Source organism: Solea senegalensis, linkage group LG6 (genome assembly GCF_019176455.1).
Source record: "Solea senegalensis isolate Sse05_10M linkage group LG6, IFAPA_SoseM_1, whole genome shotgun sequence".
Classification (NCBI taxonomy): Eukaryota; Metazoa; Chordata; class Actinopteri; order Pleuronectiformes; family Soleidae; genus Solea; species Solea senegalensis.
In genome coordinates this window covers 26,415,812-26,441,544 of record NC_058026.1, presented here as the reverse complement: position 1 = coordinate 26,441,544, position 25,733 = coordinate 26,415,812, and the positions used below count along the sequence as shown (strand labels likewise).

Sequence of the window (25,733 nt, the reverse complement as noted above, 5' to 3'; positions counted from 1 at the left end):
GATCAATGATCGTATAACGATCAATGATTGTGTGATGAACAATTATTGTAACAATCAATGATTGTATAATGATCAATGATTGTCATGATCGTGTAATGATCAATGATCATATAACGATCAATGATTGTGTGATGATCAATGACTGTAACGATCAATGACTGTATAATGATCAATGATTGTGTAACGATCAATAATCGTGCAATGATCAATGATTGTGTAACGATCAATAATCGTGTAATGATCAATGATTGTGCGATGACCAATGATCATGTCATGATCGTGTTATGATCAATGATTTTGCAATGATCAATGACACCTGGTGGTTTCACGAACAAATTTTTTGTTTTCATACAAAGACACAGTGAAGTAAAATGTGGTCAAAGGTCACTGAAGGTCAAAGATGAGAGGTCAAACCGCTGAGTGTAAAGTTTAAAAGCTTTAATGACATCACAGAGAGAGTGAGAGAGAGAGAGAGAGAGAGAGACTACAGGTTCATACATGAGAGAAGCTTAATGTTCTAACGTCTGTTTAAATATTCGTCTCATTCCTATAGGTGGCGCTAACTTCCATACATGTTCAGTACGAGAGAGAGGAACAGTGACAGAGCGACAAGCAAGCAACCCTCCTTTTCTCCACAGTGGCCCCGTCCCCTTTCTGCACTTTACCATCAACATCAAAGCTTTAGTGTTATGTTACATCATCAGCATTAGAACCAAACAGGAAGTAAAAAAAAACAAAGTTTCAGGTGACACAGCATGCAAGTGATTACATCACACACCTGCTTACAGCCGATGGCTGTTGGTAAGACACAGGAAATGGTGGCGTGGTGGCAGAAGACGAGACTAAAAAATAAAAAACGAGAAAAAAAAGCTCTTGGTCCAGAAAAAAAACGAACTTTTCACAAACAAACATAAACCAAAAACGTGGTCCCTATGACGTTACCGCAATGACATCATCGCAGTGATGTCATCACCGCGGTGAAGCAAACAACCACACAGAGAAAAATCAAAGGAGAAAAAAGTAGACCTCGCATTTTGGAGATGTTTGGGGAAGATGTCATCACTGATGATGTTACGATGTCATCACTGATGATGTCATCATTAGGTCTGATTGTTTTTCGAACAGTGCGATTGTTAGCGGTGGGTGGCGACTGTGGCGTGCGGCAAAACGTCTGATTCCAGTTTCAGAAAATAAAGGTTAGTGACGCGGTGGAGACGGCGGATTTTCTTCTTCTTCTACTGTTTCTTCTTGCTGAACAGACTGAAGCGTTTCTCCTTCTCCTTCTCTTTATCCTTCTCTCGTTTCCCGGGACTCGACTCGGTGGCGAGTGTGACAGCGGCCGGCAGTGTCTGAGCGCGCCCAGACACCGGCGTGCCGGGGTCGCCGCCCTGGACACTGGAGCGGTCGTCTGTGCCGGCGTTCAGGACAGCCTGAATCCAGGTGCTCATCTCCTCCTGAAGGGGGCAACACAGTGACACAGGTTTTTAAAAGTTCGCAATTTAACCAACAACAAAAAATATTTTTGGGGAAAAGAAAAAAACAAAACTCACTTCGTCTTTGGCTTGAAACAAATACTCGTTGCCATCAATCGCCCTGAAAACACAAGACAATCTGATTTCTCTAATCTGATTTATTTACAGTTCTATACTTTCATTAGTTTGTTTAGTCTAATTAGTTTGTCATATTTTAATCTGATTAAAATGTTTCCAGTTTGGTCCACGATAGTTTATTCTGATTATTCTGATCAGTGTTCGTCAAACCTGAAAATGATGATGTTCTCAAATGAAGAAAACACTCACATTTAAGAAGCTTAAACAATCATAAATCTTGTTTTAATCATGAAATCGATTATCAAAATAGTTGTCAATTCATTTAGTAATCGATTTATAATCGATAATTTCAGCTCTAAATCTGACCATAATTTAATCTAATTAAAGTTTAATTTATTATGAATTAATCTGATTACAGATGAGTTAGTTGACATTTTAAATTGAGAATCCCTTTGAAGTCTGGTTAAGGTTATACAGATTACAGATTATAATGAAATCTGGTTAGTCAGATTATAATGTAGTCTGGCTAATCAGATTATAATGTAGTCTGGTTAATCAAATTATAATGTAGACTGGTTAATCAGATTATAATGTAGTCTGGTTAATCAAATTATAATGTAGTCCGGCTAATCAGATTAGAATGTAGACTGGTTAATCAGATTAGAATGTAGACTGGTTAATCAGATCATAATGTAGTCTGGTTACAGATTGAGTGACAAACGTACTTGAGCTTGAACACGTGTTTCTTCTTCTTGTATTCTGACGCCACGTCACACGTGGCTTCCTTCAGGCTGACGGGCGTCTCATTGTGGTAGGCGGAGCCTTGAGCCGCCGCCTTGCTGTCCTTGTAGAACGCCACCTCCTGGTTGTTGTTGATGACGCAGTACACGTTGTGCCACGACCTGTCAATCACAGAGCAGTGAGGTTACACGAGAAACAGGAAGTAGAGAGGATGCGTGTCGGAGGACCTCGGCGCTCACCTGTTGGACGCCTTCTTGTTATGCCCCTCCCACTCGTGTTTGCGGTACAGGAGTCCCTCCAGCTGTGACGGCGGCGTCTTGGCCGGCAGCGTGGACGACTGGCTTGTCTTGCTCTTCCTGCCGGACGTTGGCGACGGCGTCGGACTCGCTTCCTTGGAGCTTCGCTCGGCCACGCCGTTCACCAGGTCGTCTACGGCGTCCTGTACGCACGACGCGACAGATGTTAATAATCAATAACTAATCAAACAATAACAAAAATCTGCAGCTCATCCATATGACGGTGACTAACCGGAGGAGAGTCCTGATCCGACACCAGCCCATTCTGAGTTGTCGCGCCGCTGCACACACGCACGCGCACACACACACACACACACACACACACAGAGTTAGAAACCGTCAATCACAACATAGCTCCGCCCACTTCCCCCTGAACTCTCACCTGTGCAGCTGAGGCTCTTCTTGCTGAGTCGGTGCCGGCTCTGGTGATGGTGGCTTCCTCCGTCGCTCCTCCTCCTCCTGCTGCCGGCGCACCTCCAACAGCTCCATCTGAAACACACACACGCCTGTGATTGGCTGAAGCCTCAGTGGAGTCACTCACGTGACCAAACCCCGCTCCCTACTTACTGTGGTAAGCCTCTCCAGGGCAGAGAATCGCTCCTCCCAGGTGGCGGCCGACTTCTCGAAGGCTTCGTGGCGTTTGATGAGCTTCTCCACCTCGTCCACGCTCTGACCCATCTCTCTGCTTGACAGGTACGGCTCCTGACCCAGAAGCCACGCCTCCGCCACACCCGCGTCCCGCGAGAACTGATGCACCTCCAGGACTGTGGAGGAGAGCGGAGGAGTTTAGAGAATCTGACGCTGTTCAGGTCACCCACTGTCTGACCTTTGACCTCAATTCAGGTCAACTTTAAGAAACATGAGGAAGAGTCATGTGTGCTATCATAGATGAAGGTGGAGTCTTACTGAGTCTGAGCCACTCCCATCGATCCTCCCACTTGTCAATCATCTCTTTCCTCTTGTCTGTCAACTGCAGCAACTTCTCTTTGATCTGGCGACACACACACACACACAGAGATTACAGTGAACATGAGATTAGTGTTGGGTTATGTGTTAATCTGATTTAGTCTCTGTGACATTGTGACTCAGTGTCAGATTTTCACAATAAAAGCATTTAAAAAAACATGGCAAAGAAAAATCACGTGTTCTCCATGTCTTCTTCATATGTTCTTCACATGTTCTCCATGTCTTCTTTACATGTTCTTCACGTGTTCTCCATGTCTTCTTCATATGTTCTTCATGTGTTCTCCATGTCTTCTTTACATGTTCTTCATGTGTCCTCCATGTCTTCTTCATATGTTCTTCATGTGTTCTCCATGTCTTCTTTACATGTTCTTCATGTGTCCTCCATGTCTTCTTCACATGTTCTCCATGTGTTCTTCACGTGTTCTCCATGTCTTCTTCACATGTTCTTCACATGTTGACCATGTCTTCTTCACATGTTGACCATGTCTTCTTCACATATTCTTCACATGTTCTCCATCATGTGACATCACTCACCGCCTCAGAAGCAAAGTGTTTCCTGGCAAGCAGCGCCTTCCCCAGCTCTATGCAGGCGGTGAAGCTGTCGTTACGAGCGTCAATCTCTGCTTTGATGCCCTGATGGTTGTTCATCAGCAGCTCCACTGATGAAACATCCCTGCACACAGGAAGTCAGCGTCACACACCAATAATTACACACGCTCACCTGATTGGTCAGACTATTTACTGCCCCCTGCTGTTCACGTGCAGCAGCGGACTCTCCTTACCTGGGTTTCTCCTGAGCCTCGATGAGTCGGATCACGTCGTCCATCCACAGCATCAGGTCTCGGACCATGCTGAAGAATCGGAATTTATCGCTGGTGTCCAGGAGGCGGAGCCGGCGCCCGTCACACGCCTCCAGCAGACCTCGCCAAGCCTCCAGCACCTCGCTCTCCCGCCGCTGGATGTCGTCTGCTTTGTCGCCGGCGTACGCCGACTGGAGACGCACGGCGTCCTCCTGCAGCTGCCGTACCTGCCACACGGGGGTCAAAGAGCACATTAGAACGTACAAGAACCTGAATCTGCTAACTCAAAGACCAAAGAAAGACAGCAGAGGGCACTGTTGGACCGACATGAAACAACGGAGGAAAGAATCAGCAACTGAACTGAAGGTGGCTAATACCTTAACATTTACCACAGGAATGCTATTCCTGTGGTAAATTCAAATCTTTTTATATGAAACCTTTTTTTATTCAGACCACAATCTAGTCCACTTTGCTGCCCCCTACTGGCCACTGGTGGAGCAACAGGCACTCAGTCACACTGAAGACCTGAACCTTCAAACCCAGGATTAACAAAGACCTCAAAGGTCAACATCCCTCCCTCCTTCCCTGTAAAGTCTAGACTCCATCAGACCTGGGTTCCCAGGGCCTGGATGTCGTGTTCGAAGGTGGTATGCATCCTCTGCAGGGTCTCCACCGTGTTCTGGTCTCGACCGACGTCCTCCGGGAGTTTCTTCTGCTTGTCCACAATGCGTCCCAGGATTTCCTTGGCGTCGTGGTAGAACTTGTGGAGCTCGAAGGAGGCGGCAAGGATCTGCGTCCTGGTGTCGATGAGCTCCAGCAGGTCGGCCCACGCCTCGTTCAGACCGTCCTTCCACTCTGCCACCGTGGCGGCGTCACCGTGTCCCGTGTTGATCAGCTCGTCGGCCAGACGGTTCACGCCGTCCACGCGCTCCTGCCCAATGTTTCCTGTGTCGCGGGCGAATTCACGGAAACGCTCTTGCAACATCTAAGGACAGAGAGGTCAGAGGTCAGTGAGATGGAAATCATGGACGACGACACGCCGTGGTTCGAAATATTAATACTTCCTGTTTTACTTCCCGAAGCGGTTGTTACTTCCAGTTACACTTCCTGTATTTTATTTCTTTTATTACTTTCCTTCTATGCAAAGAAGAGACATAACATCTCAAAAGAGATGTAACTTCCTGTAATAGCTGTTACTTCCTGTAGTAAGTGTCGTACCGTCACATGTTCGTAATCCTGTCCCAGCTCATGTGACCCGGCCACCACCTCCCGCTCTGCGATCCACTGCTCGAGGTCATCAACCTCGCGGTTCAACTGGAAGAGGCGGAGCCTCTCGTCCAGTTTGCCCCGCCTCTCTTCAGACAGGTCCTTCAGGCCGGCGTAAAGTTTATCAACCTGAGACTGGCGCATGCTGATACGCTCACTGACACACACACACACACACACACACACACACACACACACACACGTTGGACATTCATGACTTGAGGGGACATTTCATTGACTTACATTAATTTCTTGGAGACTTACTCTAACCTTAACCACAATTACTACTGGCCTAACCCTAACCTTAAAACATATCTTCACCTTAAAATGTAGTCATTTACGTTGTGGGGACTTGATTTTTGTGCCCACAAGGAGGACAAGTCCCCATAATGTGACTGTGTAAACAGTTTTAGGTCCCCACAACATTAGTAATACCCGCACACGCGCACACACACACACAGGGTCAGTGATCAGAACTGATGAAAGGAGGTTCAGTGTGTGTGTGTGTGTGTGTGTGTGTGTGTGTGTATACCTCTCTGGGTGTGTGTCTGTCACCAGTCCTCTGCTGGTCTTGGACAGCAGGTGGACATGTGTGTGTGTGTGTGTGTGTGTGTACCTCTCTGGGTGTGTGTCTGTCACCAGTCCTCTGCTGGTCTTGGACAGCAGGTGGACGTTCTCAGCGTAGTCTTCCACCGCCTGCTCCATAATCTGATGTTTCTTCAACATGGTGACAGCGCTCAGCTCGTCCTGCAACGACCAACATACAATCAGAGGGAGGAGAACAAGGAGAAGGGGCGGGGCCGTGACTCCACCTCTGACACACCCACCTTGGCCTTCTCCTCTGACATCATGTACAGCTCCTGCTCACTCATCCAGGCCTCGGCCTCTGCGGCGTCAAAGTAGTACTGCTGAGCCTTGTGAGCCTCCTGAAGCCGCCCGTGACGAAGCTCCGCCTCCTCCATCAGCTGCCGCCACAGCTCCTGCAGCTGCGCCAGGCGCTGACGGATGACATCAGCACCAGACGACTCCTCCTGCAGGAGGCTCTGACTGCGCTCCAGGATGTCGTCGATACGCGGCTGGTGTCCCTGGATTTCCCTCTGCAGGGTCTGAGGGCAGAGGGCAGAGGTCAGAGGTCACAGGTCACAGGCCGTTGGACAACTATAGACTGTGGGAGCGTTGTCCATCTCACCTGGTTTTTCTTGATGAGCAGCTGCACCGTCTGCAGGTTGTTACCGTGGTCAGTGGACGCAGCCACGGGAACCCTCTCCTGAACCCAGAGCTGTAACACACACACACAGCAGCACCACATCACATGACCAATGACATCATCAACTGTCATCTTTTCACTTTCACTGAGGAGGAAACTGATGTGAACGCCCCCTGCTGCTAAGAACCAAGAAGTGGAAAAGTCAGTGAACTAATTCTTTAGATTAGGTTAGGTTAGATTAGGCTAGACTAGGCTAGATTGGAAAGGTTAATCAGGCTGATCATTTACACCATTTACTCATTAATGTTCTCAGAAACTTTTTGGTTGAAACTAATATATAATATCCATGTTGTAGAAACAGCTATGTTTTCAATAAACATTTTTATTTTATTTTATAAACCAAATATATCTCTATAATTTATGGTCTCAGCAGCAGGGGGTGCTCACAGCACAGTCTGCTCAGTTCCAGGTTTACGTACAATCTCGTCCTCCACATCTCGGTTGAACTGGTGAACTTCTCTCGACGCCACCAGGAAGTTCCTGCGGCGCCTCAGTGGCTCCAGCAGCTCCTGGAACTTGTTCTGCACCACCTGTCTCCGCCCGTCCACCTCGTCGGTGTCTTTGACCTCTTGACCCAGAGCCTGGACCTGGCTTTGCAGCTCCACCACCTCCTTCTGACGCACCTCCACCTGCTTCTCCAGCATCTTTGTCGGGGTGGAGGAGGAAGGCAAATGTTCAGATACATGTTTATAATTGAACACAAGCACTGGAGGCGGAGCCTTACCTGCTGCTTCTTGAGTAGGATGTTGACGGAGGTCAGGTCTTTGCCGTAGTCGTCCGACTGGATCTGACCCTCCAGGCCAACGAGCCACTTGTCCAGGTCGGCGCAGCTCTGCGTGAACAGCTCTGCCTTGTTGGCGTCAAACAGACACTGAGCTTTGGTCTGCGTGGTCGACTCAAGCTCCTCCCACATGGTGTGGAGCGCCGACAGTTTCTCCGTTACCACCGCCTCCGTCTCTGGCTTCTCTGACACCAGCAGTGTGCCGTCCTGCCGACACACACGCGCAGAACAAATCAGGTGATGACACTTCCTGCTCAGGAGTTCCTGTGGCTACAGAGTTGAGTTACAGTGCCTTGAAAAAGTATCATACCCCTTGAACTTTTTCAAGGGGTATGAAATCACAAACTTGAATGTATTTAGTTGAGATTTTACATGATAGACCAACAAAAAGTAGCACCTAATTGTGAAGTGGAACGAAAATGATATATGGTTTTCAAAATGTTCAACAAATATAAATCTGAAAAGTGTGGTGTGCATTTGTATTCAGCCCCTTGTACTCTGATACCCCTAAATACAATCCAGTGCAATCAATTGCCTACAAAAGTCACCTAATTAGTAAATTGACTCCACCTGTGTGTAATTTACTCATAGTATAAATACACCTGTTCTGTGAAGGCCTCAGTGGTTTGTTAGAGATCACTAGTGAACAACAGCATCATGAAGACCACCAGAAAGTTGTGGAGAAGTTTAATGCAGGGTTGGGTTATAAGAAAATATCCCAAGCTTTGAGTATCTCAAGGACCACTGTTCAATCCATCATCCAAAAATGGAAAAGTATGGCACAACTGCAAACCTACCAAGACACGGTCGTCCACCTCAACTGACAGAGCGAGTGAGGAGAGCACTCTTTAGAGAAGCAGCCAAGAGGCCCATGGTCACTCTGGGGGAGCTACAGAAATCCACAACTCAGGTGGGAGAATCTGTCCACAGGACAACTATAAGTCGTGCAATTTCTGTTCCACTTCACAATTATGTGCTACTTTGTGTTGATCGATCACATAAAATCTCAATAAAAAACATTAAGTTTGTGGTTGTAAGGTGGCAAAATGTGAAAAAGTTCAAGGGGTATGAATACTTTTTCAAGGCACTGTAGATGGTTTACAGAGACCTGTGGTCAGGACAGCGTCTCCTACCTTCTGGATCTTGTCCAGCCACTCTTTGTTGGACTGCAGCTCGGCCATGAAGGCCTGGTGCTTCAGCCACTTGCTGTGCAGGTTCCTGGCCTCGTCATACGTGAGGTCCTGAGCTGTGAGCATCTTCTCATTGATCCACAGAGTCAACTGCGCACACACACACACACACACACGTTAACAAATGTTTCATTTCCATCTGCTTCTGAATGCCAGATGACCTCATGTGAGGCATGTCATGTGACTGACCTCCTGACAGTCCTGCAGGAACTTCTGCAGATCTCTGTTGTCCTTCAGTCTCATCATCAGCTCCACTGCTGCCTCCCTGTTCTTCTTATGTCTAAAACACAACAACACGCCCACTTTTACACATCCTGCTCTCTGATTGGAGGAAAGTCAGTGAAGTTTCTGATAAACATCTTGAATCCAGCGATGATGTCACAGACCTGTCGTCGATGGAGGCCACTCTCTCCTGGATGCGATCAGCGTTGATGTTGCCGTCGCTGGCCAGACGCCGGCCAGCCTCCACTACACCGTTGATCTTCTCCTCATTGGCGTCCATGGTGGTCATGAAGTCCTCCTGCTTCTTGATGGCAGCCTCGGCTCCTTCCAGCGTTGCAGGCATCTCAGTGTGAGCCAGTACGTACTCCTGGAGAAAACACACCCATCATTAGACCCTACAGGGTTCATCCTCTGAAGAACAACATCAGAGCAACTGAGCCACTTGATCTGATAACAATTATCCTCCGAGGACAAAGAGAACTCCGAACAGACTTGGTCAGAGTCTCGGGGTTTACCTGGTTGTTGAGGAAGGCCTCGGCCTGCTTCGTGTCCCTCAGGAACAGCTGGTAGGCGTGAGACTGTGACAGCAGGTTCTGCCGGTTCTCCCACATTTTGTGGAGCTCGTTCCAGCCGGTGTCGAGCGCCTGCAGCCGCTGTCGCAGGAACATGTACTGAGCGTCCGTCTGGTCCTGTGTCACCATCTCACCCATGTCCCTCATCTTCTGGTAGTCCTCCTCATAGTTCTGGATCTCGTTCTTGATGCCCTCATGCTGAGCCATCAGCTTCTCAGCCTCGGCCAGCGTGTTGGGCATATCCTCTGAGGCGATGGCGGTCTGCGTGCGTGACAGCCAGGACTGGAAGTCATCCAGCTCGCGCAGGAACTGCTGCAGCTTCCTGGCCTCTCCCAGAGACTCTTCGCGGTTCTTCAGCGTGTTCTTCATTTCCTCCCAGACGGAGGTGATCTCAGCCAGTCGACCGGTGATGGCCTTGGCCTGGTCAGGATGTTCCTCTGCCAGACGCTGGGCCTCACCCCGCAGGTCACTCAGTTTGTCCTCGATGGCTGCCAAGTCTCGCTCCATACCGGTGAGTTTCCGCTGCAGCGCCATCACACCGGTGAGGTCGTTTCCCAGCTCCTGTGTCGACTCAATGACTTTGGTCTTCTCTTTGATCCAGGACTTGGTCTCGTTGCAGTCGAGATGGTAGTTCTGTACACCGAGAGCCGAGTTCAAGGACTCCTTCTTCAGGTCCACCAGGTCACGGAACTGGCTCCATCTGGAGAGGAGAGACATTACTGTCTTAAAATATTTTCATTTCTAAAATCTAAATCAATCAATGAAGCACTGGTCAGTGTTTGCACCTGTTGTTGAGTTTGTCTTGCTGAACCTTGATGTCCTTCTCGCTCGGGTGACCATTGTGCATCAGCTGTCGGGCAATCTGGTTCACCACGGCCACACGGGACGCCTGGCTGTTCATCTCTGGCTCCAGACTTTCAAACCTGTTAAAAAACAGTCCAGCTGAGTCCAGTGAACAGCGGTGTACGGTCACACACACAGACGTGAGCAGGACCTTACCTGTGCTGGATCACCTCCAGGTCCTCCAGTCTCTCAGGGATCTCCATGCTGTTCAGCCACTGCTCCTTCTCGGCGATCCACACCTCGCAGGCGTCAGCCTCGCTGAACATCTTGTAGAGTGCCAGTGCATCCTGCAGTGCCTGTTTCCGCAGCTTCGTCAGCTCACACACCTCCTTGTAACGCTCCTCGATGCCAGCCAGCCGACCGCGCACCTCCTCTAACTCTGCCTCCTCTTTGGGAAGGCAGGCGGCCTGCTCGTGGAGCGAGTCGATGGCTGACCGGTAGCTGGCCACTTCTGCCGCCGCATCCTTGTGTTTCCTGACCAGAGCCTGGGTGGAGAACTCATCGTGGCCCGTCTCTCCACTGGAGACGATGCGCAGAGCGTCCAGCGTCCAGGCGTCGACGTCATCTGCATCTGCCGTGAACTGGTGCAGGGCCAGCGCCTCCTCCAGTCGTTTCTTCCTCGCGGCTGCGAGCTGCTCCAGCGCCACCCACTGGGCCTGCAGGTCGTCGATTCGCTCCTGAATCTTCGCGGCTGCAAAGTGACCGGCTTCCACCATAGATTGGCCCTCGGCGATGGTGTGCTGGAGGTGACCGGCGCGGCCACTCATCTCATCCTCTAGGGCGCGCTGCTGGCTGAGGAGTCGCAGCGCCCCCGTCAGGTCCTTACCATGTTCCAGAGAGGACAGGATCTGCTCCTTCTCTCGGATCCAGCCTTCCTCCTCTGCCATCTCCCAGAAAAACTTCCAGAGGCGACGGGATTCCTCCAGGCGAGCGCGGCGGTCGGCAGCCAGCTGCGTCAGCTCCTGGTAACAGAACTCCAGGTGGGCCACACGATCCTGTATGACCTGAGGGTCACAGGGTTTGTAGCCTGGAGAGAAAGAACATCATCACCATCATCACTGAACAATTTCTCTTTTTAGCTGAAATAATGTGAAGTGTATTTCCAGTCTCTTTGGTAATCATTGTCTCACGCCTGCTACTCACCGCCGTCATGGCCAGAGTATTTGGTGGCGTTGGTGGTGACCGCCTTCACTCGGTCAGACTGGATGGCGATGTCGGCCTCCACCAGCGCGTGTTTCTGAAGCAGATCTTCCACACCCAGCAGATGTTTACCGTAATCCTGCGACAACAGCAGCATCTGGAAAGAGAAGGAGATCCTAATTTCAGTATAAAGTTTGTCATACACTCATTACTGCCACCTAGTGGTGTCTGTACTGTTATTGTGTCCACCAAATGGATTAGATTAGCTACTTTGGGTTAGGTTGGTCCTGAACGCTGATCTCAACCCTGCACTCTCTTGAGCTTTATCCTGAAAGTCTGAGTGTAAACCTTAAGTTTAAATTTAATCCTGAACTCTAAATGATGATTGATGGATTTAACGATAATTCCACATCTGATTCATGCGTACAACGTGGGATTAAACCCTCCATGGACCTTCATTCTATAACTCCTCCCCCTCCCCCTCCCGGCTCGGACAGAGTCTCCATGGTTACCTTCATCTCGTCCATCCAGTCCATGATGTAGAGCATCTCCTGGAAGACCCTCTGCAGCCCCAGGTTCATCTCCAGCCGCAGCCTGCGGGCCTTCAGGAGCTCCAGCAGATACTCCCACAGTCGGATCACGTTGTCCTTCCTTGCAGTGACACGTTTGATGTCGTGATAATGTTCCACCTCCAGCTCCCTCGCCACGGCGACCACGGCCTGGACACGCTCCTCGTACGCCGCAATGTCCGTCTCAATGGCCTCGTGCTTCTTGGTGGCGGCTTCGACAGCCTGAAGGTCGAATCCGAAGTTGTCCTGGAGACAGAGTTTGGGTTGAGAAGACAAATCCACAGAGATGGTGTTTGAGACGTGGTTCTGCGTGTTTCCTCTCACCTGCGACACTAAACGCTGGTTTTCGCTCAGCCACGTCTCTCTCATCGCTGCCTTGCGGTCGAAGCGTCGGGCCAGCTGTTCCAGTTTCTCCTGACGAATCAGCTCTGTCCTCAGAGCCAGCTCTCGCTCATGCTCCGCCTTCTCCAGTCTCTCCCAGGCCTGACACGACAAACACGACAGATTCAATGTTTTACACAGTTTAGATCTGAGTAACTGGGATTATTCAGGTTAATTCACAGATTTGTTACTAAACACACATTAGCACTGAGCTGACAGTTTTCTTCATTACTTTCATGATTTAAGCCATTTTTATGATAATTAAGATTTGACCAAATGATTGATTTTTATGGTGTGATGAACTTCATCAGGACTTTAACAACAACGAGGATGAAGAGGTTGAAGTTGGTGCTCTGACCTTGTTGATGTCTGAGATGAGTTTTCCCTCTCGGGGCATGTAGACCTTCTGGTTGTTGGCTCTCATTTTGCTCTGGATGGTGAAGAGCAGAACCTCCAGGTTTCCCTTCTCTGTGAACCTGAGAACAGAAGGACACTGCAGCTGAGACAGAGACAGACAGAGGGGAGGAGACAGGGGTCACAGGTCAACTGAAGTTAAAGTTTCTGACTTTGGCGGTTTCTCCACAGTGCGGTAAGTGTTGAAGGCCTGCAGCTGCTGCTGGACGCCCAGCAGAGAGTTGGCGAACTTCCTGTTGTTGAGGATGATGATGGTCTGTTCAATCCACTCCAGTAGGTCTGAGGCCAGAGACTCGTACTTCTCTATCATCTTCTCTGTCTCTATGGCGTTGTCCAAAACCTGCACAGAAAACACAGACACGCCACCTGTCATCGCTGTAACACTCTGACCCCGCCCCCTCCAACTGTAACTGTGCGTCCTCACTCACCTTCCCGATACGTTTGCCCTCCACCTTCAGAGCCTTCATCTTAGAGAAGTAGTGGTAATAAGTGACCACGTAGGTGATGACGGACTTCTCATCAGGGTGATCCACACTGATGTCTGCAACACACACGTTAAGTAGTGTGAACCTGGTGTAAACTAGTGTGAACCTGACGTAAACTAGTGTGAACCTGATGTAAACTAGTGTGAACCTGATGACCTGATGTAAACTAGTGTGAACCTGATGTAAACTAGTGGTACATGTTCTGGTTCTGGTTCAGGTTCAGGTCTCACCCTCTGGGTCCAGCAGCTTGGTGAGACCCAGGTGTTGCTCTGCCAGGTTGAAGGCATTCTGAAGGTTGTAGTGAGCGTTGGATTTCTTCAGTTTGTCAAAGTCGATCAGATCAGGTCTGAACACAAACAAACAAACAAACAAACAAACAAACATCATTTTATTTACTTTAACTCAGATCATGGTGGCCATGGCGACAGAGACAAGGACGTCACCTGTGTTTGTGGATGAGGGCGTTGAACGCCATGCCGTCCCTCCAGCTGGTGGTGAAGTTGTGAATGTTTACGTTGGGATACCTGAAGATAGAGGACACACCTGGTTACCATGATGACCACAGTCACACACCAACACCTCAGTGTGTGCGTGTGTGCGTGCGTGCGTTTGTGTTTGTCTCACCCTGCTGTCTTCATCTGACACCACAGCAGCAGAGCGTCTTTAGCCGATCTCTTCTCTTTGTTGTCTTCTGTCTCCACACTGATGTCTTGGATCTGAAACACACACACACACACACACACACACCGTCACACCTCCACCTGTGTGTGTGTGACCTTTAATTCTCACACACACACACACACAGACACACAGACCTGGAAGCGGAGGATGATGGTCCAGATGAGGCCCAGTGTCAGGCGGTGGTTTCCATCCACGATGTCATGTGACCCCATGTTCTCCAGGTGAACCCTCTGCTCCTTCAGGAACTGCAGAGCCTTGTCCACGTTCTCCAGACAGTGGATACGCATACGACCTTTGGTCGGCTTTGGCTGCATACACATGCAACACACAACATTATCAGCTGTCAATCATCACATATCAGCCTATTTTTTATAACCTATTTATAAGTTTGATAAGACGGCAGCAGACAGGAAGTGATGTGAACTAGCATCTGTTCAACCAGAAAACAAACACACACGCACACACACACACACTTATCAGGACGTCTGAAGTCAAGGCCAGCGACTCCCCGCCTCCAAACTGACGCCGACGACAACAGTGGAAAACAGGAAGTAGGACACACCCGCTGTATTTTTTATATTCTTATAAACCACACTCACACACCTGCTGCCACCTTGTGATCAGACACCATACTGCTCAGTCTTTAGGTCAATGTTTGTTAGAAATATTTCTTAATATCTATTGTACATATTTTACAGCAATTTAAAATTTACCGTCACAGCCCACCAGGGGGCACCCACACTTTGGGAAACGCTGCCTGACACTAGCCTGTGACACTAGTAGATCGCAGTGGTGATCAGAGCAGACATCGCAGATGTTCCGATGCATCGCGATTCTCTCATAAAAGATTATGAAACACCGGAAAAATAATTTCATAAAAACTTAATCTCAATAATCTGGTGACAGCAGCAATTTAATTTGGATTAAAAGACCTGTTTTGGTTTAAAGGTTTAGTTGGAATTTTCTATCTAATGTGTCAATGAGGACACACATGGAACATACATGTAGATGTGTATGGTGTGTATATAGTGTGTGTATATACACACACACACACACACTGACCAGTCTCTCGCCAGACAGAACCTCCAGCAGTTTGATGAGCATCCGTCCGTCCCTCAGGTCCATGTAGAGGTCAGTGATTCTGCAGGAAACTCTGGACAAGTGAGAGTTTACCCACTTAGTGAAGGTCTTCTTCTGGACCGCCTCACGCTCATCTGAGACAGAGACACAGGGACACAGAAAGAGACAGAGACACAGAGAGAGAGACAGAGTTTTGTATTATTCTCAAACTGTTGTCACTTTTTCCAAAAATGGAGTTCAAACTGTTTTATAATGACATGAAATTTGTTGAAATAAATGTTAATCAGAGTCTGAACCATGAGGTTATAATCTACAGTTCAAATATTAACTTCATAATATCACATGTATAACCTGAACTCTGAGTTTAATCCTGAACACTGAGTTTAATCCTGAAGTCTTAGTTTAATCCTGAAGTCTAAATTGAATAGAGTTTGTAGTTTTTTTAGAACAGTTTATCTGAGTTTGTTGAATAAACTCAGATTAAGTAGATTATCTCTGAGCTACAGGTCACCATGGTAACTAACCTCTAACAGCTGATCATCTTTCATGATCGATCAATATCCTGAGCTGAAGTTATTCTGGTGTTTGCCATTTGACCCACAGGAAACAGGAAGTGACGCATAAAGACAGGAAGTGACCTTCTTCATCCTGCAAAGCCAATCCGGGCATCATGCTGTTCACACAGACCAGGCTCCGCCCACTCAGACAGGACATAACGAGTATTGACGATCGGCCTCACTAGGACCAAACGGGAAGTCCTTCCCATTTAGACCCAGTCCAGATGAGGTCCCGCCCCTAAATATCAGGTCATGACCTCAGGTCAATGGAATTAATCCAGATCTCCTCCAGTTCACGAACCACCTGGTCACATGATCAACGACTTCATCATCAGCTGCTCTGATGTCATATACACTACAATACTGCAGCTAAAGCTAAGCTAACTCCCTGAGAGAAGACTAAAAGCTCTATGCTGATGTCAAGTAGGATCCTTGACTCTGTGACGCCACCATCAGGTCATTATGACCTCTGCACTAACTCCGCCCACTTCTCCCGGTTTCAGTTTTCACACACACACACACACACACACAAGAACAAACTGATGATTCTTTCAGCCGGTCATCACAGCAGCGACCTCTGACCTCAGTGACCTCTTACCTTGCAGCTGTTTGAATCGACCCTCCAGCTGATTGTAGTTAACCTGCAGCTGAGTTGAGTCCACGTCTGCCACCCACTCCGCCTCCATCACTGTCCCTGACACACACACCTGTCCTCTAATGTGCGTCCGTCAGACGAAGACGTGTCTCATAGTTTCAGCTTTTTTTGCTTGTGAAAACTCAAACTCCAGAGATTTTGTAATGTGAAAAAAAAATCAGATTCTTAAACTAAGTTAAGTCAAAAACGCAGAGGACAAAAAAAAAAAAAAATCAGCGGCAGTTTTTTAACGCAGAGAAGACGATGATACAAACGTACGGAGACAGAAAAATGTCCTCGAAGAGTCCAGAGGTCAGAGTGACACTGAGTGCAGGGTCTGTGTATGTGTGTATGTGTGTGTCCGGCCCTGCCCAGCTCTCTGAGCTCTCTCTCACAGCCACACACACACACACACACACACACACACACACACACACACACACACACACACACACACAGAGCTCCGCCCACAGCAAACACACTGTAAGAAATTAGTTAATATGTAAAAATCAGGGTTGACCAAGTTTCCCTCCCTGGTTTAGAATCTCAGGCTCCGCCCACTACACCAGTGGGGGGGCGGAGCCTTGGGGCTTCTACAGGTGAACATGTGTTAATGTTTAACAAGTAATCTGAATAACATGGTCTGATTATTGTAAGAGGACATTTTTTTACAGTTTACAGAGACTCTGTGTGTCTGTGTGTGTGTGTGTGTATTTTCAAACGCAACAGGCAATTCATAAATCAGCCAATGGCATTACAGCTGTACAATGATGTCATCAGGGGGTGGGGGTTTCCCTCCATTGTTCCTTCACATTCCTGACCGAAGGAGAGGAAATAGCACACAAACATCCTGTGTGTGTGTGTGCGCGCACGTGTACGTGTGTGTATGTGTGTGATTCTGATTAAGTTGATCGATTAACTACAACTCCCATGACTCCAGCGTTTCTGTCCACTGCACACATGGAGGACATGGAGACCATGGACATAATATACGTAGACACCTCCTTACGCCTTCACTACGTCCAGTGTCGCCGCCATATTGGATTGGTCTCCTCACACTAGGTTAACACCAGAGTTACCTGGAGCTACGTGATAATTATATAGCATAAATGTGATATTATGTTGTATAAACATGATATTATATTGTATAAATGTGAATAATTATATTGTATAAACGTGACATTATATTGTATAAACGTGACATTATATTGTACAAATGTGATAGCATATTGTATAAACGTGATATTATATTGTATAAATGTGATATTATGTTGTATAACGTGATAATTATATTGTATAAACATATTATATTGTATAAATGTGATATTACATTGTATAAATGTGATATTACATTGTATAAATGTGGTATTGTATTGTATAAACGTGATAATTATATTGTATAAATGTGATATTATTTTGTATAAACACGATATTGATCAAAACCTACACCCCAGCCCGCCCACTCCGCTCTGCATCGACAAACCGGCTCGCTGCCCCCTCACTGAGAGGATCGCAGAGGCACTCGCAGAACTCGAGACTGTTCACTGTCCTTGCTCCCAAATGGTGGAACGACCTCCCCATCAACATCCGGACAGCTGAAAGCCTCCACATCTTCCGACGCCAACTAAAAACATATTTCTTCCGACTCTACCTCGACTAAGACGACAAAAAAAAAAACTTGTACATCGCACTTATGACTAGCACTTCATAGTTTGTTCTACTTGAAGCTCTTACTTACTTCTAGCTCTTATATGTACCCAAATGTTTAAATGCACTTTTGTAAGTCGCTTTGGATAAAAGCGTCTGCTAAATGACATGTAATGTAATGTAATGTAATGATATTACATAGTATAAACGTGATACTATATTATATAAATGTGATATTATGTTGTATAAACGTAATAATTATATTGTATAAATGTGATATTATGTTCTATAAACGTGATAATTATATTGTATAAATGTGATATTATGTTGTATAAATGTGATATTGTATTGTATAAATGTGATTAGTGCTGTAAAGAGAAAAAATTAGTTTTTAATTAATTATGATCTGTAATTAATTGAGCTAATTAATCCCTTTTTTAATCGCACCTAAAAATTGCGTAGATGAGCCCTCAAATTGAGGTATTTTCATTTAAATTCATTACAACATTATTGTAGCAGATCAAAAGATTGATATATATATATAACAAAAACATTTTTTATAAAGTAATTTATTGTTTTAATAAACTTGAACAGATGCAGCCATTTACATTCCGCTGTGTTCTTTTGTCAAACTTCAAATAATTAGAAAAAACAAATTAAAAATGGTCCATATAAAGTAGCCTGTCAGTCACAGACGTGCTCATACATGGGATGTTCTCCTCCAGTTTAGTTGGGCGAAGAGCTTTGCTATGGCTCACTAAATTGCTAACGTCTTAGCTGCGGCTGCACTTGCGACTGGGTGCTTTGCATTGACATGGTAGGCTAAACTTGAGCTGCTTTGTGGTAAGCTAACTCCTTACACAGAAAAGCATATCACTACCTTTATTAATGATGCCATTGGGGCATTTTTGAAGCGTAAATGTCCCGTTCATTGGGCCGAGAACTCGCATACAAAAACAGTAAAGTTAGAGATTAAAAATTAGATTAATGCGATTAAAAATCATAACACGCTAAATATGACTGTAATTAATTAATCGCAATTAATGTGAACATTTTACACACCTAAAGTATTTGATTATGTCCATATGTGCTAAAATACACTGGAAACCTTTCATTGGATGCAATTATCTGACAGCTTTTGGTTCAATGCATACGCCATTTGTGTGTGTACTGTGTGACAACATATTTGTGTTGGTTGTTGACACTAATGGTACGTTAATATTCCTTAATAAATTGAAATGAAATATATATATATATTTTAAAATATAAATATAATATTTATAGCTACGTGTAACACATGTCTGTCATTGTTAAAGAGAATAATCAAAAGTATTTCAACATGAAAGCACGTATTTTTAATGTGTGACAGAGTCCTGTATCATAACTAAATCTCTGCCGTTTGTAACAAACCAAACTGTGTGGAAATTGGGTTAAAACGGGGAGTTATTGTAGTTTGGTGACAAATAAATGCACTAGGGGCGAACGAGAGTCCCATCCAAGATGGCGGCCGTCAGTCTATGAGGCGTCTATGTATATTATGTCTATGATGGAGACGCTCTAACTCACAAGACTCAAGAGTCTTTGTTCTTCTCCTAATAAAATACAGACATGTTAAACACTGCCCCCCACAGGTTAAAGTGGTGAATCACACTCTAAATAGAATAATACAAAGCTGAAGAACTTGTTTTGTGTTTGTGATTAAACAGAGAGGACACTGTTGTCTCTCACTGTCTGCCACTGTGTCTCATAGAGTTGTAAAGTCCCAGTCGATTAATCAGTCGATACGTTCTGGTTCGACTCAAATTCTGATAAGTCAACTTTTTGCCATGTTAGTTTCATACAGTCGATGGTAAATTTGATTTCATCTGGAGGAATGTACCAAGTGCTAATGGGAGTGTTTTCAGAGCACCTCTGTTCCACAGGTAACAGCGTGTCTTCAGAGAACGCGCCCCTTGTTTTCAGTATTTTGGATTAGCCCAACACACAGGAGACAGAAAGACTACAGAACGTCCGGTGGTTTTATTTAATGTTGAGCTACAGTCAGTCGTCCTCTAACATCCATGTCACAGACGTCACGGCGTGGCAGCGATAAAAAAAAAGTCAAATGCAAAGTTTTCCAGCAACAATTTGCATATACAAACATGGCATATCATATAAAACACTAAGCTAACTTGTCTTTGTTATGTTGCTCTGTCTGTTTTGAGTACATGATCAAATCAGAATTGGCATATTTCAATGTTTTAGTCTAATAATGGTTGATTCGTTTTAAACTGCAGGCACACTCGCCCGCAACAACGGCAGCAATCTATTTGTGTCTCAGCCATGAAGCTGAGCTCCTATGTTCAGTGTCTCTGTGTGAGGACGAGACAAATCATCGAAATATTCCTCAACATTTGATATTGTGCTGATATCAACAGTTGATATCAGCCCCCCCGACTATTCGATTTTGAGTCGAAATTTCAGGGTTTCAGTAGACCATGAATTTATTTGCTTGATTACAGCCCTAGTGTCTCACTGTGTCTCTCACTGTGTCCTTGTTCAAATAAAATACACATGTTAAACACTGCCCCCCACAGGTTAGTGGTGAATCACACTTCATCATCATATTTATATCTAATCTAAATAGAATAATACTACTAATAATACTAATAGAGCTGAAGAACTTGTTTTTGTGTTAGTGATTAAACAGAGAGGATGCTTTTGTCTCACTGTGCCTCACACGGTGTCTCAGAGAGACAAACAAACATGGACAAAGACAAATCATTCTCTTCATTCAGAAACAAATGTTATGAACCTGGAATATCAGAGGTCAAATAAACCTGGTTAAACTTCTTAAATCTTCACAAATATTAACGGAATTATGTTAATATTTGATGAGTTGATTTGTCTTTGTCTCCACCGAGCATGTTGTCATGTTGTGTTGTTTACCGCCCTCATCGTTCAGCTGAGCATCAGACTGCTGGTCACTGATTGATTCATGAGCGCAACCACGTTCAGAGACTGAAGTACTGAACCATTCTGTCAACAAAACTACTGCTTTACATGTCACTAGTTTGAATCACGTAGAAAACCACCACTCCGCCCACACAGAGGAGGAGCTATGATGTCATGGAAAACAACAAGACTGAAAGTGAGTGGATTCAGACTCAGCTCCTGAACATTTAGAATCAGGATTTATGATGACATCGTCTCAGACTAGAGCCAATGTACGACAACAACACAGTCCAGTCACATGATCACTGACCCTGACTACTGTGTTCTGGGTCTATCATGGTCTCAGGTGGACTGGTATGGAATGGTCTAAGGTGGACTGGTGTGGAGAGGTCTAAGGTGGACTGGTCTCAGGTGGTCTGAGGTGGACGGGTCTCTCACCTGCGAGCGCCTTGATGCGTGAACGTTCAAAGAGGCGCGCCGAGCTGTTCTCGTTGTCCCAGTCATCGTCCCAGCGGTTGTTGACCGTGTCGTTGCTGATGTTGTACTGCTGCTGCAGCTCCATGTGGTCGTAATCTGCCGCCACCGTCGTCATCGTGACCTTTCACCTCTGTGTCAGGCCAGACACGCCCACATCAGCAGCTTCAGGCCAAGACCTGTGGCAGCAAACAAACAGGAAGTCAACATCGAGTGGTGCCAATGCTAGTGACGAACTATAAACATAGTTTCCACATTCATTATTGAGTGCAGAGGTCAGTAAAGGACAGTAGCATAGCTACACTGGGGGATAGCATGGTTTATAACAAGCTAGCAGCAGAAAAGTGACAGTAATGAAACAGTGAATGTGGGCGGAGCAGAGGGAGGAGTTCACAGGTTCCACCAACTAAAGGGTTCCTGCGTCAGAGATCAACAATCGATGTTCCACTCCAGTCCACCAGGTGGCGGTGATGGTGTAGACACTGATGTAGACAGTCACTGTTATTTACCACAGAATTCATTCATTCATTCATTCATTCATTTATTATTAATGTGTAAAGAATGATAAAAATATGACATCACATGACATTACCATGCTAAACACACACACACACACACACAGTGTGTGAAGTACCTGTGTGTGTGTGTGTGTGCGTGTGTGATATTGGACGGTGCAGCTGCAGAAGCCATTACAGCACTCAGACGTCCTGAGGGACCGTCCACTAATGGACACGACTTCCCAGAATCCTCGGCCGATGATGGAAAGTGGATATTCTGTGTGTGTGTGTGTGTGTTTGTGGCTCTGCCCATCAGACCTAACACCATTGACAGAGTTAGAATCTGCATCAGAGGAACAGCAGTGTAAACAAACTATGTTCAAGCTGTTAGCTTAGCATAAACAGGGGGAGGAGAGAAAAATGTTAGCCTAGCTTAGCATAACCAAGCAGAGGAGAGGAAACTGTTAGTCTAACTTAGCATAAACAGGCAGAGGAGAGGGGAACTGTTAGCTTAGCATAAACAGGTAGAGGAGAGGAAACTGTTAGCTTAGCATAAACAGGCGGAGGAGAGGAAACTGTTAGCTTAGCATTAACAGGTGGAGGGGAAGAAACCTTTAGCTTAGTATAAACAGGTGGAGGAGATTAAACTGTTAGCTTAGCACTAACAGGCAGAGGAGAGGAAAGTGTTAGCTTAGCATTAACAGGCAGAGGAGAGGAAGATCTTAGCTTAGTATAAACAGGTAGACGAGATGAAACTTTTAGCTTAGCATTAACAGGTGGAGGGGAAGAAACCTTTAGCTTAGTATAAACAGGTAGAGGAGATGAAACTGTAAGCTTAGTTTAGCACTAACAGACAGAGGAGAGGAAACTGTTAGCTTAGCATTAACAGGCAGAGGAGAGGAAGATCTTAGCTTAGTATAAATAGGTAGAGGAGATGAAATAGCTTAATAGGTAGAGGAGATGAAACTGTTAGCTTAGTATAAACAGGTAGAGGAGATGAAACTGTTAGCTTAGTATAAACAGGTAGAGGAGATGAAACTGTTAGCCTAGTATAAACAGGTCAAGGAGATGAAACTGTTAGTTTAGCTTAGCATTAACAGACAGAGGAGAGGAAACAGGTGGAGATGAAACTGTTAGCTTAGCTTGGCATGAACAGGCAGGAGAGTAAATTAACTATTTTCGCTTACAAAAACAACAAACAATAAAACTGCAGTTCATCCAGATTGAGATTCACACGCACGGGAGGATCCCCCAAACCTAAACACCCTGTCTGTGTGTGTGTGTGTGTGGGTGTAACGACTGCATGTGTGTGTGAGCAGCTGTCAGACACAGAGGAATGTTTGATGGTATTTGAAGGAGTAAGGAGTCAGAGCCATTTGTCGACTCCACCCCCCAACACACACACACAAACACACGTCTCCAGCAGCAGATGTTCAGATTAGCATTAGCACAGAGATAAAAGCTGTTATTGTACATGTAAATGCATCTTTACTTCCTGTAACAATAACACCAGAGCACTTAGACACACACACAGTCAATACACAGAGAGAAAATAACCAGATGAATATTATTGATCAGTTTTTAAAGTGCATTGAATCACTAACGTTGCTGTTCCTACAGTAAGAGTAACCATGACAAAGCGTTCTTAGTTGTGTTCATAAGTGTTTTTAAGAGGACTCACATTTGTGCTGTGTCATGTTTTCAGAGGCTCTATTAAGTTAATTTCCTTCCAGCAGCAGCTCAGTTTGTAATGAAGCAAACTGAACTGTGAACACATGAATGTCACACTGACTGAAACGTGATTCAAGGGTTTTGTTGGTTTAAATAGGTAAAGCAGCCTGGTATCATAATACCATGTTATCCTGGAGTAAACACATGATCCCAGCACATTCACACTAACTGTTCAGGTTAATGTTCATGTTTCCATGGAGACAGAGGAAGCAGCAATGACATCATCAAAACAGAGCCGCTGATCAACAATCACTGTCACGTCATTCCAACCCTTATGCTAAACTACGTGATATCACGGCAGACGAATTTGTCAACATCACTTCCTATTTTCAGAGACCTGGGGTTACGATGATTAACCTTCAATGTTCCACTGTGACGATGAAGGAAAGTTCAAAATACAAACTTTGAGGTTCTGAATTAAGACTCTTCTTTCTCACAGTCTTTCTGCAGCTTTAGGCCTAAAGTGACGATGACTTCCTCAAATAGTGATGTCACACAAACAAACAAACAAATAAACACAGAGCAGCAGAGACTTGTGTGTTGATGCTGGACGGCAGCAGCGGCGCTCAGGCGACAGCAGGAGAACGAGAAAGGACAGCAGAGTGGACAGATGATTAGATTAACCCAGTCATTTCCGGTCCACTGGCCCCGCCCACCATCACTCATCATAACACACAGTCATTTCCTGTTCTCTGGCCCCACCCTTCATCACAGATCTGAGGTCAGTTCACAACAGTGTAACATGTTTCTGCTGAATCACACAACGACAAAAACGACAACAAAAAAACAACAACCACACATTAACGTAATGTCTGTAGATCAGTGTGAGGGGGAGGAGACAGGGAGACATAGGACGTGGCGTAAGAGGATACAAGGAGACAAAGTAGGAGACAAGGAGACATAGTAGGAGACAAGGAGACATAGGTAGTGGCATAAGAGGAGACAAGGAGACACAGGTAGTGGCATAAGAGGAGACAAGGAGACACAGTAGGAGACAAGGAGACATAGGATGCGACATAAGAGGAGACAATGATACACAGCAGGAGACAAGGAACATAGTAGGAGACATAGGACGTGACATAAGAGCAGTCTAGGACACATAGGACGTGACATAAAAGGAGACACACTAGCAGACAAGAAGACAGGACGTTAAAGATCGAGGACACCAGAACTTCAAATGTTGCAACAAAAAACAAAACCATGTGATACCAACGACCAATCACCTGATCGAGCAATGACAACTTTGAGTTTCTGATGTTTTTGTTTACGATGTAAAAACAGCATTTAGTTTGTTTGTTTTTGTCTCACTCCTTAAAACCTGAGAGGGGCCATTTTCAGAGGGGAGGGGGAGGGGTGGGGATATTTGGGTTACGGCCCTGTTCATTAGATCACTGTTCCGTTAACGTTTCCAGAACCTCTGCAGAACAGAGAGGCCGCCCCACACACACACACACACACGGCCACGCCTGTTTTCTTCACCGTTATTCGCCTCCATCCTCCCGCAGACTCTAGCGGAGACGAGCAGCGGACACGCGGCCTCGGAGGCTCCGCGGGCTCGGCTCGGCCCAGCAGAGAGAACGGGCCTCCAGAGCCCGAGCAGCGGGAAACAGGCGACTCTCCCCCCGACATGAAGCTAAGTTCTGTCCGGGAGTCTCCCCCCTTCTCCTCCCCTCCTCCCTCCAATCACAGCAACAATGGAAAGAGTAGAAAACAGAGGAAAGAGAGGGGAAAAGCGCGGGAAGACACTGACCTGTTCAGAAGATCCAGAAGGTTCTGAGAGAGAGAGAGCGCGCGCGCGGAGGAAGAGACGAGTCACAGCCGGAGAGGACGAACACACAGACGGAGAGACAGACGCCGAGACTCCGCTACTGCTGCTGCTGCTGCGGCCGCAGGGGATGATGGGAAAATATCCGCACTGCCCCCTCCCTCCTCCCCCTCTGACTCTGAGCTCTCTGCATCAGAGCGATCTGGTCCACCAAGACCCGGACGAGATCTCTGTTGATCCACTTCATCCT

General features: G+C 46.2%; 1 protein-coding gene across 3 annotated transcripts; it reads right to left on the bottom strand.

Annotated features, from left to right (window-relative positions):
* Window positions 1-423: 423 nt before the first annotated feature.
* On the bottom strand, window positions 424-25,733 carry sptbn1 (spectrin, beta, non-erythrocytic 1). Of its 3 annotated transcripts, XM_044027610.1 has the most exons (37): window positions 25,469-25,733; window positions 21,455-21,669; window positions 15,227-15,378; window positions 14,299-14,472; window positions 14,108-14,199; window positions 13,927-14,007; window positions 13,714-13,829; window positions 13,427-13,539; window positions 13,151-13,338; window positions 12,943-13,060; window positions 12,528-12,686; window positions 12,147-12,449; window positions 11,638-11,791; window positions 10,651-11,521; window positions 10,437-10,574; window positions 9,595-10,351; window positions 9,244-9,446; window positions 9,047-9,137; window positions 8,801-8,947; window positions 7,611-7,874; window positions 7,306-7,530; window positions 6,809-6,898; window positions 6,447-6,725; window positions 6,259-6,366; window positions 6,152-6,174; window positions 5,572-5,776; window positions 4,964-5,338; window positions 4,336-4,580; window positions 4,088-4,226; window positions 3,494-3,578; window positions 3,155-3,351; window positions 2,970-3,076; window positions 2,820-2,868; window positions 2,531-2,730; window positions 2,276-2,452; window positions 1,551-1,593; window positions 424-1,454 (listed from the first exon to the last, which is right to left on the bottom strand). In XM_044027610.1, the coding sequence occupies exons 2-37, from the start codon at window positions 21,606-21,608 to the stop codon at window positions 1,236-1,238; spliced, it is 7,041 nt and encodes a 2,346-aa protein (XP_043883545.1). In that variant the 5' UTR covers window positions 21,609-21,669; window positions 25,469-25,733; the 3' UTR covers window positions 424-1,235. The 3 variants fall into 3 exon arrangements, with proteins under 3 accessions (XP_043883545.1, XP_043883544.1, XP_043883546.1); XM_044027609.1 differs by lacking the exon at window positions 6,152-6,174 and having other exon boundaries at window positions 6,236-6,366; XM_044027611.1 differs by lacking the exons at window positions 6,152-6,174; window positions 21,455-21,669; window positions 25,469-25,733 and adding an exon at window positions 16,400-16,652 and having other exon boundaries at window positions 6,236-6,366.

Excerpts from the sequence above, each read along its gene's own strand:
- sptbn1 (XM_044027609.1), bottom strand. The coding sequence starts at position 21,608 with ATGACGACGGTGGCGGCAGATTACGACCACATGGAGCTGCAGCAGCAG. Across the intron at positions 13,061-13,150 it reads ACTGTGGAGAAACCGCCAAA|GTTCACAGAGAAGGGAAACC; the intron begins GTCAGAAACTTT and ends TTCTGTTCTCAG. Across the intron at positions 6,899-7,305 it reads GAGATGTGGAGGACGAGATT|CTCTGGGTTCAGGAGAGGGT; the intron begins GTACGTAAACCT and ends TGTGTGTTACAG.